At 36.6% G+C, this 13,715-nt stretch overlaps 2 protein-coding genes across 2 annotated transcripts; both read left to right on the top strand.

The window, feature by feature from the left end:
• Positions 1-5,889: 5,889 nt before the first annotated feature.
• LOC113749268 (anthocyanidin 3-O-glucosyltransferase 5-like) lies at positions 5,890-7,769 on the top strand. Its single transcript, XM_027292953.1, has one exon. It carries the CDS (start codon positions 6,064-6,066, stop codon positions 7,489-7,491), a length of 1,428 nt encoding a protein of 475 aa, XP_027148754.1. The 5' UTR covers positions 5,890-6,063; the 3' UTR covers positions 7,492-7,769.
• Positions 7,770-11,026: 3,257 nt separating this feature from the next.
• On the top strand, positions 11,027-13,021 carry LOC113749494 (peroxisomal membrane protein 11A). The gene has a single exon (XM_027293252.1). It carries the CDS (start codon positions 11,453-11,455, stop codon positions 12,218-12,220), a length of 768 nt encoding a protein of 255 aa, XP_027149053.1. The 5' UTR covers positions 11,027-11,452; the 3' UTR covers positions 12,221-13,021.
• Positions 13,022-13,715: the final 694 nt, after the last annotated feature.

The following is a 13,715-nucleotide window of genomic DNA, read 5'->3' as shown; positions in this document are numbered from 1 at the left end:
TTGGGTATCCGTGAGGGAGTGGAATTTTATGGGGAAAATACGCCACTGTTTTAAAATTCAAATCAGCTAAAGTTTTTCTTTTCTTCTTCTTCTGTTTTTTTTTTTTTTTGGTCCATCTATTCAAGAATTTCCACATTTTCTACTTACTTATCAAATAAAAAAACGATGACAAAAATTTTCTCACCCTCATCAATGTGGTGATGAAGTAAATGAAATAATCTTCACTCCAAGCTAGTCTTATTGAATTGTACATGAGCATGCAAAAATAATTAGAACATATATTTCATATTCTGGGTGTTCATTGGTCAATAATTGAAAATTTAGATTTTTTCTTACCAGTCTAACATTCGGTTGTTGTCCAAATTTTTATTTAGTAATTTAAATATTAATCATTAAATTTTGCCCAAAAGACTAATGATTCAATAAATATTCAAATTCTTTCAACTAAAACAACTTCCACCCTCATCTATAAATGTACCATTGAAAGCCTTTTAATTTCAAAAGCCGAAAAATGAAACCAAAAGGTTTGTAGTTCAAGGCTTAAAAGGCTAAAGCCAAGCACAAAACTAGCTAAAATCAATAAAATGACACATTATTTTTTGTTTTTGCAAAATTCGTTCAATTTATCTTATAAACATTAAAACACAAATTGTTTTACCCAATAATAGACTTTGGATATAAATTAATTTACCAATTTAATTTATGGCAATTAGGCCGATTTTTTGGTTTTTTCCAAAATATTCCATATTATATGAAAGCAAAGAAATTTCAGCATTAGGTTAAAAGCAAGAATGAAACTAGTTACCATTTATGAGCATGGACTTGGGATAAAAGTGAATTTGCATGAAATTTTGACATAATAAACTTCTAAATTTTAATTAGTCAATGTTTCCTTAATAATTATATGTACAAATTAGAATGTATCAAACCAAGTTATGTGTCATTTTGAACTAAAAAACAAAAAAAAAGAAAGAGAAAGAGTACATAATCCTTAGTAGTACTAAAAAAATATGATGAGAGCATGAAGCATGGTAATAGATAAGCACGTGATCCCATCTCATAACATTTTTCCTTTTTCGAAAAACCATCTCATAACACTTGATAGGCTTGCAAAAAAAAATGTATTAATTAGTAAATTAAGCAACAATTGGAAAAAATAGGAAGGGTAAATGCGACAGTTAGGAATGAAAATGGAAGGAACATACCGGTTAGTGGCCGTTGTCGGCTTAGGCTGGGCGTCAAAATCAGTTGGTTAGTCGGTTTTAGGGAATGTTTGCTTGTGAAGTTCCTTACCGTTACGAAAAGGTATCCCAAGCCCACTACACCCAACAAACAAAAACACCCTACCAAAAAAAGAAAGAAAAAAGATAACACCCGACAGTGGGTTTCTTGCGGGTCCCTCCTTGCATTGCTTTCGGGCCGATTTAACTATTAACTCTCGTCTCGTGCTTAGTCTAATTAAGTGTGTGTGAGTTTATTTCAGTTTCTGAAAAAACAAACCATCATCTGGTAAGGGTATGCACCGGGGGTTGGGTCACCATCCCACATCGGTTGATCGTGGGGTCTTTACTCTGGGTATAAGGACTATAGGAGCACCGTCTTGTCACCAATTGGCTGGATATGTGTTTCTTGTGGATTCCTCCTTGTATTGCTTTCGGGCTGATTTAACTGTTAACTCTCGTGCTTAGTCTAATTAAGTGTGTGTAAGTTTATTTCAGTTTCGAAAAAAAAAAAAGACAGTGCCCGAGCAACGGCTACATGACGTCGTCCAGCAACGGAAACACTTGAGCTGGGCTCCTTCTCATGGACCTCCCTCCGTAGTCCAGCCTTCTCGTGGGCTGCATGACAAGACCCGTAGGCCACGAAACAATTCACCAGTGTACCACTATCCTTGTTAGTATGTGAGACCCAACTTAATGGTTGCGGTTACGCAAATGAGCGTGAAAATGTGAGATCTCCTATTCGAACCTCAAAAACCTCTCATTATCCTTTACCCTCGCAAAAGTATGTGTCTCCCTTATGCCTTATAGCTAGTTTGTGAGTTGACTATAGAAAAGAAAAGAAGAGAAAGGATAAGTTACAAGAGAAAAGAATATAAGAGATTTTAATATTATTTGGGAGTTTATGAAAGAAAAAAAATCATTTTGGATACATTGATTAATAAATATTTCATTCAATAGCTTTTCAAAAATAAAATGGATAATTTAAAAAAAATTTGCAATTTTTTCGTAGCTTTCTGCCCGATTTGGGTTGGAAAATTTTTTTTAACTATAGCGGATCTTTCCCTTCTTCCAAATCAGTCGGATTCTCTTCCTTTTATTTAACTAGGACTCTCAAACGTGGGAAAGGTACTCTTCTTTTCTTTTCTACTCAAATCTCATCTTCCAAACTTGGCATTAAAGACGGGAAAAAAAATCAACAACCAATCTCGGCTCCATATAAATTAGGGTTTTTTGATGTATTTTTGAAATACTACACTTTAATATTGTATATGAAAAACTTCCATTGTAATTGTTTCTTGAGATATTTTTAAAATTTAAAATTTATTAAAATATTTTTAAAAAATAAAAAAAATTCACCACTCACCACTACCCACCATGCCTCCCCTCCTCCCCCCTCCACCTCTACCTCCACCGCAATCACTACTATCGCTACCGCCCCTCCTCCTTCTTTCTTCTCTCTCTTCATCTGCCACTTCTTTCCCTTTCTTTCTCCTCAGAGTTGCGATCAGAGAGGGGGAAGAAAGGGGAGGGAAGGTGAGGGGAAGGGGAGAAAGGAGGGGAAGTAGAGAGCAGAGGAGAGGAATGGTGGTGGCAGTAGCAATGATGTCGGTGGAGAAGGAGGCAGGAAGGAGTAGTCAGTGGGAGATGGAAAGGTCATATGATTTTTTTAAAATACTTTTATAAGTCGTATTTAATATGTGTGTTTTTAGAGTTTGTTATAATAAACTCCACGAGTAAAAACAGTTTGTGAAAAAAAACAAGGGTAATCCAATTGGAGCCCTCTATTGCTTGCACAGCTTTCGGGCTTTTTGATGAATTGCCTTAAATTCACGACCATCACAGTCAACAAGTAATTGTTACGGAGACAACTGGATTATGATAGAATAAGTTATATAAATACATCGTTGCGCTGATAAAAAAAAAAAAAAAGTAATTGTTATGGAGACAACTAATGGATTTAGTGGCGGCAAGAGTCGATGACAAGCAAGAATGGTCTATTTAACTGTCAACAATAAATGGGAGGACAGAAGCTTAGCTGGGCCGTTTGCCGTATTGTTGTCCTGCTGTTGATGGGAATATCAAATATGCTGATTTCATACTCCCACCAGATGTGGTTAGAATGAGTGCACGAGCGCAAAATTGCATTTGTCTGTGTTGTAAACAGTACTAAATGGTACTACCACAAAACCGAGAATGCCGAATAACCACAAAATGAAACTACCAAAGAACTAATAAGGCAACTAGTAATTAATTAGGGATGTTTTTAGCTTGGTTTATTTTACTAACTTTGCCTCTCTTAAACCTTATGCTTTCTTAACATACTTTTCTGATGCCGTGCGAGCAATAATTGGCAATGGGAACGATGTGCCATTGACTTTTATCTTCAATCGTGATAGTGAACAAATTTTGTAGTTTGCAAATGATTTTTCAATCGTCTCTTCTTCATCAAACTATTCAAATATAGTCATTTATTCATCATCAAAATCACCAACATATAATTTTTCAAATGCAAAAAGCTCATAATTTTCTTGCTTCTCAAAAAAATAGAAAACCAAATAACTCTGAAATCCCACCATCATGAGCATAAAATTGTTCTTCTTTCGTTCGCATGATTTTTCAAGTACTCCAGTGAGATCCACATCAATTAGATCAATACTTCCACCACCACTGAGAGAGTTTGACGAATCAAATACTTTAACAACAATTTTTTCTTCTTCTCTTACAAAATCAAACTTTTATTATTCCTTTACCAGATAAGAACTTTATCAACATTATTGGAACCTGACATTTTCGTATGTCCGTCTATTGGACTGACGACTGACGTCTACAAGTCTACAACCAGCTTCCAGGACTTCTTGAATGAGCGGGTTGAGAAGACAACATGTAATAAAGAAACGGAAATCCTTTTAACAAAGAGATTATAGACAACAGAGAGGCACATATGTGTCGATATATTTTTGCGAGGCTGTCCTGATAAACGCCCAACGCCACTGTTCTTTCCCAGCCATGCGATCATGAGATAAAGGCAAAAAAATTTGGACAACCTAATTAACAAATTTGGATATGGACCAGATATATATATATATATATAATTTCTTCTGTTTTTTGTGGTATCAAATCAAATCATGGAGTAGCCTAAAAGTTATATCATCCCCAAAAACATTATGCTATTCATATTTTATTCCTTAAAACTATTGCTGCCATCCATGGACCATGCAGTTGGGGCAATTGTTTCCTCCACCAGATTATTGAGTCGAAGAGGCCCGGCAGGACTTGAATCACGATCATGCAGTTCAATCACGTGGTGAATAATTGTTGCCACCCCCAGATTAGTGAGTTGAAGAGGCCCGGCAGGACTTGGATCTCATAAATCACCTCTAGTACTTTTTCGTGAAATGACGTCACCTTCTCATAAAAAAATAAATTTTTTTTGTGGCTAATAAGTTTTAATCAGATGCATTGGTATAATATTCGGGACAATTTCTGTATGACACAAAATTTTAACTATTCAAGTTGAGTTGCTATTGTCAAACCATGCAAAGTATTTTCTATGGAATATGGGGCCACACCAAAGAAATTGAACTCTAATTGTCAATGAGAATCGAGGATTCTTGTTGAGGCTCCTTAATTCCACGGTAATATCGCCGCCCAGTTGGAAAGTTAAATCTTGAATAGGTGTTCAGAACGACGTCGGATAATTGTATGCACTTGACGTTAGGGCTGCAAACGAGTCGAGTCGAGTCGAGTTTTGACCTAATCGAATCGAGACTTAACTTAATTTTATTGAACTTTAATTCGAGCTCAAACTCAAGCTAGACGAGCTGACATTTAAAACTCAAGCTCGAGCTCAACTTGATTTTAGTCAAACTCGAGTTTGAACTCGAAAAAAACAAAAAATAAATAAAATAACATTTTTTTCTTAATAAATAATAAAATATTAAAAATATATATGTAATTTTACTATTAAAATAAAATATATATATACTTAAAAAAAATACATATATACTTAAAATAATATATATATATATATATACTCGACTCGCGAGCTAATGAGCTTAATATTTTGATCTCGAGTTCGAGCTCGATTTCGAATCGAGCCAACTCGAGCTCGATTAATGACTCTGCTCGCGAGCGACTCGATTCGTTTGCAGCCTTACTTGTCACGCATTCTTAGTACTTTTTTGGATTTCTTTTTTTTTTTTGTCTTTTTGGAAATCTTTAAGTATTTTATGTAAAAAGCCAACGCTGCGTGATGTAAGAAAATAATTGAAAATGTGTTGCGAGGAATATTCATCAAGAAAATCCAAAAAAGCTTTTCCACCAAAAATGCAATTTAAACAAGGCTAATTGTAGATCATCCCTCAATTAGTCTAGTTCTCAACTAATTAATGTAAAAGAACAAGTAGGTAAATGTCCACCTGCCCATAAGCCAAAAAGTAAGCACGGTCAGCTTCCCCAAATTCCTGCTGATATCTATCACTTTCTTAAGTAATAATAAAAATTCCAAATTATGATGCACGGCAAAAAAAAATCAACTACATTCATCTCATCTCCTGGAGAGAGGATTGGTTGAATGGTTTGAAAGAAGAGACAGCTTAAATAAAAGGTTTTGACTTCAAACCTTATCACCTTACACTAAAAAACTACATTCATCCCAGGAGTGAAGAGCCTGGAATTTCGAGTATTGCGACCTCCATAAATAGAGACATTAAGTTTCCGCTCTCCAATCAACCAACCATCTGAACATCATCAAGTTTTTTGTCTTTTTGCCTCGTCTTAGCCTTCATCTTCCCATCTCCAATCAAACCTCAGTTCACCTGATCACAAGCTTGTAATAACTATGGTGGTCTCCAAGGAAGTCAAACCACACATAGCCTTGCTCCCCAGCCCAGGAATGGGACATATTACCCCACTCTTCGAGTTTGCTAAACGCCTGGTGACAAACCACGGCATTCTAGTTAGCTTCCTCGTCATCACCGCCGATGCCTCGGCGGCCCAGACCCAACTTTTCCAGTCTCCCGATATTCCCGCCGGCATCTGCATTGTCAACATTCCTCCGGTTGACATGTCAAACGTTATCAACGAGAACACCTTAGTCCTCTCCCGCGTATGCCTCACCGTCCAAGAATCCTTGAAACTTCTTAGGTCCATTTTGGTTGAGGTAAAACCAAAGGTTCTCATTGTCGACCTCTTTACTAGCCAAGCTATTGAGGTAGCCAGAGAGCTCTCTATTTCAGTGTATTCATTTTACACTGCATCAGCAGGTTTGCTAGCATTTTCACTGTACCTTCCCACCCTTGACCGTGAAGTCGAAGGCGAGTACGTGGACCTTCTAGAGCCCATCAAGGTCCCTGGTACTCGGCCAGAACGGATTGAGGACCTCCTGGACCAGGTAAGGAACCGCAAGATTGATGAATATAAATGGTTTTTGTTTCACATGAGCAGGTTGGCTCTTGTTGATGGTATTCTGGAGAATAGCTGGGAGGATCTTGAACCTTTATCCCTCAAAGCAGTGAGAGAACACGAGTATTACAAAACCGTACAAGCTCCACCGGTTTATCCAATCGGCCCGTTGATCAAACCAGATGAATTCATCACGGATAAAGATGCCAGAATTTTTACATGGCTCGATAACCAACCCCCGGATTCTGTTTTGTTCGTGGCCTTTGGTAGCGGTGGAACGCTAACAAGTGAACAACTGACTGAGCTAGCGTGGGGCCTGGAGATGAGTGAGCAAAGGTTCATTCTTGTGGCGCGTAATCCTTCAGATGCTAGCGCTTCTGCAGCATTTTTCAACGTGGGAGGTGACCAAAACGACCCTTCAACCTACTTGCCTGAAGGATTTGCGGAGAGGACACAGGGCGTGGGGCTTATTGTGCACTCTTGGGTTCCGCAAGCTGCGATTCTTGGACATTCATCTAGTGGAGCATTTTTGTCGCACTGCGGTTGGAACTCGTCTTTGGAGAGTTTGTCTCATGGGGTGCCTATTCTTGCTTGGCCCCTTTACGCAGAGCAGAGAATGAATGCAACCCTTCTTGAGGAAGGGGTGGGCGTTGCCGTGAAGCCGGTGGTGCAGCCGGGGAAGAAGGTGGTTGGAAGAGAGGAGATTGAGAGAGTGGTGAGGTTGATAATGGAAGGTGAAGAAGGTAAGGTGATGAGGCGTAGAGCCGAACAGCTGAAAGAAAGTGCAGACACGGCATTGAGTTGTGGGGGTTCATCCTATAATTCAGTCTGCCAAGTTGTCGATATCTGGAAGTCCTTGGTTTAGTAGGTTTTATTGTTCTTTGCAGGTTTCGGGCAGCAAACAGATTAGTGATAAGTACTACTTGAACCTTTTTAATGACAAATAATTACTTCTATGTAGTCTAAGTTTTACTTCTATGGTAATAGTAGTCTAAGTTTTACTTCTATGTCTAGTACTTTGGGTGTTTTGTGTTTTAATTTGATTGCTTTTCTATGTATCATATTAGAACAAAGCTTTGCTTTAGACGTTTCTCAGTTAAGATTTCGAATTGGTTTCATCCTAAGTATCGTAGCATTTATGTATGGAGGAGAATTAAAGCATTCGTAGATGAGATTGATTGCAGGACCGGTGCATGGTTTCCACAATCAAGTATGCATGATTGGATACGCATTTTGGAGTTTGGAAGTGCTGGCGCACGTTATGAAGCTGCTTTTCTCAAGCTTCTTGTACAGGCGCACGTTATGAAGCTGCTTTTCTCAAGCTTCTTGTACAGGCGCACGTTATGAAGCTGCTTTTCTCAAGCTTCTTGTACAAACACGAAAAGCAGGGGAAAAGAAAAAGAAAGGAAAATTAAACACGATAAAGAAAAGTAGATTAAAGGCATCTATATCTATATAAATTTGAAAAGAGATTTTTAGCAACAAACCTCCATATATCTTCCTACTATCAATTCCATTTTTCTAACATTTCACATTTAATTTAATTTATAAAAATATTCCTCTTCTTCCACGTCTACTCTTCACATTTGAAATTGTTGGTTACTTTTTAAAATCATTCTATTTCAAATTGTTGGTTAATGTACATGTTATCCTATTTGAACTTCAACCCTTTCCAATTGCCTTGTATTATTTATGATTCTACTCCAATTAAAACTTCTATAAGACTATAACAAGAGATAACAAATATAACATCCTTTCATGCTTTCTTATTAATTTAAATAAGTAGGATTATTTACATTGCATTTTTGTTATGCACACTTCAATAATCATTTTGATCGTATAGTTTTCATTAATTAGACTATATGATAAAATAAATGGTGGAATTTCAGTGCAAATAACATTTTCCTAAGTAAGAAGTGGCTTTCATGCCTTTCTAATTTAAATAAGTAAAAAGTGGCTCCACTTATATAGGAATTTGGTTTGAAGTTTATTAGTGGGAAGGTAAATAAAGAGAAAACATTGCCAAACTTAGTAAAAGTAAAAAAAAGTAAATGATAATATTTTATCTTTTAACTTAATAATCTTAAGTAAAAGAGCAAAATTAAATAGAAAACACAAAAGAAATAATGCCGTGGATTTAAAAAATCAAGAATGGTACCATTCATGAAATCTAAATTACGAAATCACTAAACAAAAAACAAAGTACTATTGGCTTTTAAATGTGGAAATTTTTTTGAAATATTCATTTTTGATAAAAAATAATGATAACAACAACACCAATTCTATCAAAATTTTTTTAAAAAGTAATATTATAGTTTAAGAGAAAAATATAGACCATTCGACCCTAAAATATTACTTAATTTGTATATATCTGGCCCAAGTTTGACTCTGATTAGATTTGAATAAGAGCGCCAAACCCAAGCACTAAGGATAACTTTTGGTATCATTAATTATTTTATGTATTCTTATTGCTGTCTTCATATATAAATATGTATTTGCTATGTTAAATATATATATATATACATTGATTGTAGTACTTGAGGATATTATAGATATTATCAGTTTTTCATTTCCATTTTTAGATACTAATAATTGCAACCATTGTAATCAATTTTTAATTTTATATTTTCATTGTGATAGGTAAAGTTAAATATATTGGGTCGCAGGGATATGAATTTAGAGGTAGGGTATGGGGGGAGGAAAGAGGGAAGAAAATGTTGAGGACTTGAAAAGTGGCGAGAAAGATTGAAGAAAAAATGTGGGTTACAAAGATCGGCGAAGAAGGGAGAGAAGAAGAAATGGGATAGCAGGGATATGACAAAGATGACAAAAAAAAAAATTAATAGAGAGAGTGGTACCATGATAGAAGATACGAAAGTCGTAGGATGCGTCTGATGACTAACTGGCGGATAAGAGTAGAGGGAAATGATGATGATTTTTAATAATTTTAAGAACTCTAAAAACATATATTATAGAGATTTTTTTTTTTAAATATACGTTAAAGTTTATGAAAAATGTTAATCTAAATGCAGTCAACAATTTTAGCGGTACAAGATAGGAGAAAGTTTTTTTTTTTCTAGAAATGGAAGAAAATAAAATTGGTTATAATTTATTTTTTTATATTATAAGTTTTGATATATGGGTATAACATTATATGTTTTGTCGGATACTGATAAATTGATTTTTTTTTAGAAAACTCTTCTCACCTTACCACCCAACCTAACCCTTTCCTTAAATGTGTTAACAATTCCTCGATCATGTAAATCATTACAAATTAAAATTTTTTCAACATGTTAAGCATACATTTCTTTAAAATTTTTAGTCTATATATATAAATATATATAATATTATTTTGATTTGAAATATACTCCGGTGCATGGTACGGGTCAAAATACTAGTATAAAATAAACACCAGAAGCTGACAAAATGCAGGTCTGGACGATATGGGCTTCGTTTTTCCTGCACGGCTCTATAAACAACACATTTCTACTCAGAGTTCTCTTCTTGGCTCTTGACTCAATCTTTTGCGAGATCCACCCATTCTTGGACATGCCAGTCCTCTTTCTCTTTTTTATTTTTTTGGGGTGGGGGGAGGAGGAATCCTTTAACTGTTCCTCATGGGTTAGTAATAAACTGGAGGGATTGCAAACCTTTTTGCCCTAAATTTCATTTATTAGCGTAGTTCTTCAATTTGACGGAGCTGTTTCCAGTAGTACTTTTTTGAAGTGCCTTTGAAACACAAAAGGGTCTAAGATCATGGGCATGCTGGGGGGCCTTTCTTGTTTAGTGCAGTGTATTTAATTTAAGAGGAATTATTTCTTGGATTTAAGGTCCACTTGGGCTAAGCCGGAAGCAAAATAAAAAGTCCTGAACTAAGACTTTTTAGTGCCGAATGTTTGAAGCAGGTCAGTCGATTCGATTGTATTGTGACAATTAAAGGTGACTTGCGCCTCTAGTTTTTCCTACAAAGCAGCACTCCACTAAAATTAACCACTCTCATCTCTTAGCTAAAGCAACTACATCAATCAACTAATGTTTTATTTAATAATACAGAATACGAACATCCATATTATCTCTCTATTTCTACGCTACTTACCTCTACTACTGGCTTATTGCTATGATTTCCAACTTCTAGCATCTTTACTTCCTCTAATCAAATGCTCTGTATCTCAATCAATCGAAATCCTACAGTTTCAGCCTGGTGCCCTCTAACAGTAAGGCGGTGTTTGGATTGCACTTTCTATCGAGATATTTTTACATTTTCATGAACATACATTTTTTTATTTTATATATATTAAATTACTTCAATATATTTTTCTAATAAAAAACTCCTAAACAATAGCAATTCAAACCTCACCTAAAAGTAGATCGACAAAATTAAACTTCGGGCTTTGTGGGGTTTTCTAAATGGACATTGATTGAGTCTTTGAGAGACCTCAACATACGGTCCAATACACAAATGAAGGTTGGGGCAACCGCAGCCCAAAATTTGGTAGATGTCACTAGCCCAAGAACCACTTCCGATGACGACTGCACTATTTTGGCACGCAAAACAAGTTTTCAACGCAAAATCCCTTCCGATTAGGGTACACGCACCTCCATTCAACGTGAAAGTCACTCTCCAATCACTTCAGTCCGTTTCACCCACTCGAGCCAGTTGCTCTCTTTAACATACTGGAATAACCCGAACAACTTTATACTACGTCGTATAACGACAGAAACCAGAACATCGTCTTTCCTTCTCATTTCCGTACTTTTTTCTTTTTTCTTTCCTTCTCATTTCGAAACTTTCTCAAGTCAGTTCCGGCCTGTATAATCCGGCAGCAATGGAAGCAAAAGTATCGCCTCCGTCGTCTTCGCAAAATCCAATTTCCAACGGCGCCAAAAATCGAGACTTTTTGCTTCGACTCGAAGCCTACTTAGCCAGACGCGATGGAGTCGATAAGCTATTGAAAATCTCAAGATACGCTACAAAAATCATCCTGGCATTTTCCTTTTTATCCGACGGCCAGACCATTACTCCCCGGCTCAAATCATTCGAGTCCAGCGTCGGCCTCAGTCGGAAAGCCTTTCGCCTAGGTAAATTCGTCCAAGATGTTAATGCCCTTCGCTTTTCTTGCTTTTCATCCCATCAAGATTTGACCTTTTCGATCATTGCTTATGGAGGAGAGGGATTGTACTATTTTATCGAACAGTTTGTTTGGCTAGCTAAGGCGGGTCTGATTGATAAGAAGAATTTGAATCGGTTGCAGAAAATGAGTGCTTGGTTAGAGTTTATTGGGTATATTGGGAGTGTGAGTCTGAAGGTGAGGGAATTGAAGAGGATCAATGAAGATGAGGCTTGTTTGATGTCGATTGTAAAGATTTCTGCGCTGAGGGGAATCGGTTGTGCCGAGGAACTGGAGAAGTTGAGGAAGCTAAAGGAGAAGAAGTTGTTGAAGAGGCTTTCCGTTGTTCAAGATTTGGCTGATAGTTTGATGGCTTTGGCTGATATTCGTGATGGTAAAGGAAGGCTGTTGGCTCCTCTCTTGATTTCGTCAGCTGGGCTGTTGTCAGCTATCATTAGTACTCACAAAAATTGGATTTCTTGCTAGTTTTAGAGCCGGGAAATAAAACAGGGTACTAGATGATTGATCATAAGATACCACTTGATTGTTATAGAGAAAAGATCAGTGAAAATGATGGTTGACGGAATTGTTGTAATTTTGGTATACTGACGATAAACGGACCCCAAAAATTGTATGGTCCTTTGTGTTCTCTGCTAATCTATTCATTCACAAATAATGACATATTTATCTTTTGCAATGCCAGAGCTGAGGGTTCTTGTTTTGTGGGCACTTTCTCGTGATTTATGCTTTGCATATCTTTGAAAAGTTAGGTGACTCTTGGTTAAAATGGGTCATTGAGCTCATATTTTGTCGGTGAGAATTGTAAAGGAAATGAAGTGAAATGCTGGACGAGTTAAGATTGTCTTATCACAGGTTGGAGGCATATCAGATTTGGTTTCAGTTTGCAGAACTTTGATTCATAATTGTGCACTTGAGCTTTAGGTGTTCGTGTTTTGCGAGAGAGAGAAAATATACATCCATTGTGCAATAATTAGTCTGTTGAGAACGCCAGTTGAAAAGGTATGGTGAAATAATTGGGCACGTTTTTAAGTTCATACAGTAGAAACATTCAGCATTTTGACGAGTAAAAATGGGAACTTGCTTGGATTATTGACTTGGGACGGGAAAATTTTGTTGCATTACTGGATGAATCCATTGGATGTGTAGTTCATTTGCAGGGGATATCCATTGTTAAATTACGACAACTATGTAGTAAGTGGTGTTTGGAACTGTCCATGCAGCCATAGTTAAAAATTTGAATATCACTGAGAACTCATTTGTGCTTCAGCATATAAATTTGGCTTGCCTTCGCCGGGTGAGATAAATTTAACCATATGTGCCCGTCTCAGAGTTCTAGGAAACTCTCTTTTTTTTTTTCACAAAAAAAAAAGTTTGGTTGGTTTAAACTCGGTAGAGAAAAAAAGTTTTGGTCTTTCAATATCTCAACCTCATGGATGCACTCTTGACAGATTAGCACTTGTTTCTGAGAATGTGAGTGCGCGCTGTAGATCCACCCGCATCAGAGACTCCTGCCAATTGTGACAGTTTCAGTTTCAGCAATGTAACTTTCAGTATCTTTGAGCAAAGCTCCTAGATTCATGAGGTTCCTTCAGACACAGTGCTTGTAATTTTACATAACCATCATCATCATCATCATCATCTATACGCCTTTGTTTGGCAGCATACACGTCCAACTGCAGTCATATTTGAGTTCACGCCTTTGTTTATCAGCATACACAGACAGAGTCCTAATTTTGCATAACCATCGTCATCTTTACTTCACTATTCTTATTGAAGATGCTTTATGCTTCCTATGCAGACAAGCTTGTTAGACATGAGAGACGCAACATAGAAAGGCAAGGATATAAGTTTTACTCGTCTAGTTTTAGAAGCAAACAATTTGTTTTATATATATTTTCGACATTATGGGTATCCGGATCCACAGCCGACTAATCCCATAGCGTCTAGGTAGAACGACCCA

This window comes from Coffea eugenioides, chromosome 10 (assembly GCF_003713205.1).
Source record: "Coffea eugenioides isolate CCC68of chromosome 10, Ceug_1.0, whole genome shotgun sequence".
NCBI classification, from domain to species: Eukaryota; Viridiplantae; Streptophyta; class Magnoliopsida; order Gentianales; family Rubiaceae; genus Coffea; species Coffea eugenioides.
Note: the sequence above shows the minus strand (reverse complement) of the source record. Positions and strands in the feature narration are given on the sequence as shown.

What these genes read in the sequence shown, in the direction of transcription:
- LOC113749268 (XM_027292953.1), top strand. Translation starts at nt 6,064, where the DNA reads ATGGTGGTCTCCAAGGAAGTCAAACCACACATAGCCTTGCTCCCCAGC.
- LOC113749494 (XM_027293252.1), top strand. Translation starts at nt 11,453, where the DNA reads ATGGAAGCAAAAGTATCGCCTCCGTCGTCTTCGCAAAATCCAATTTCC.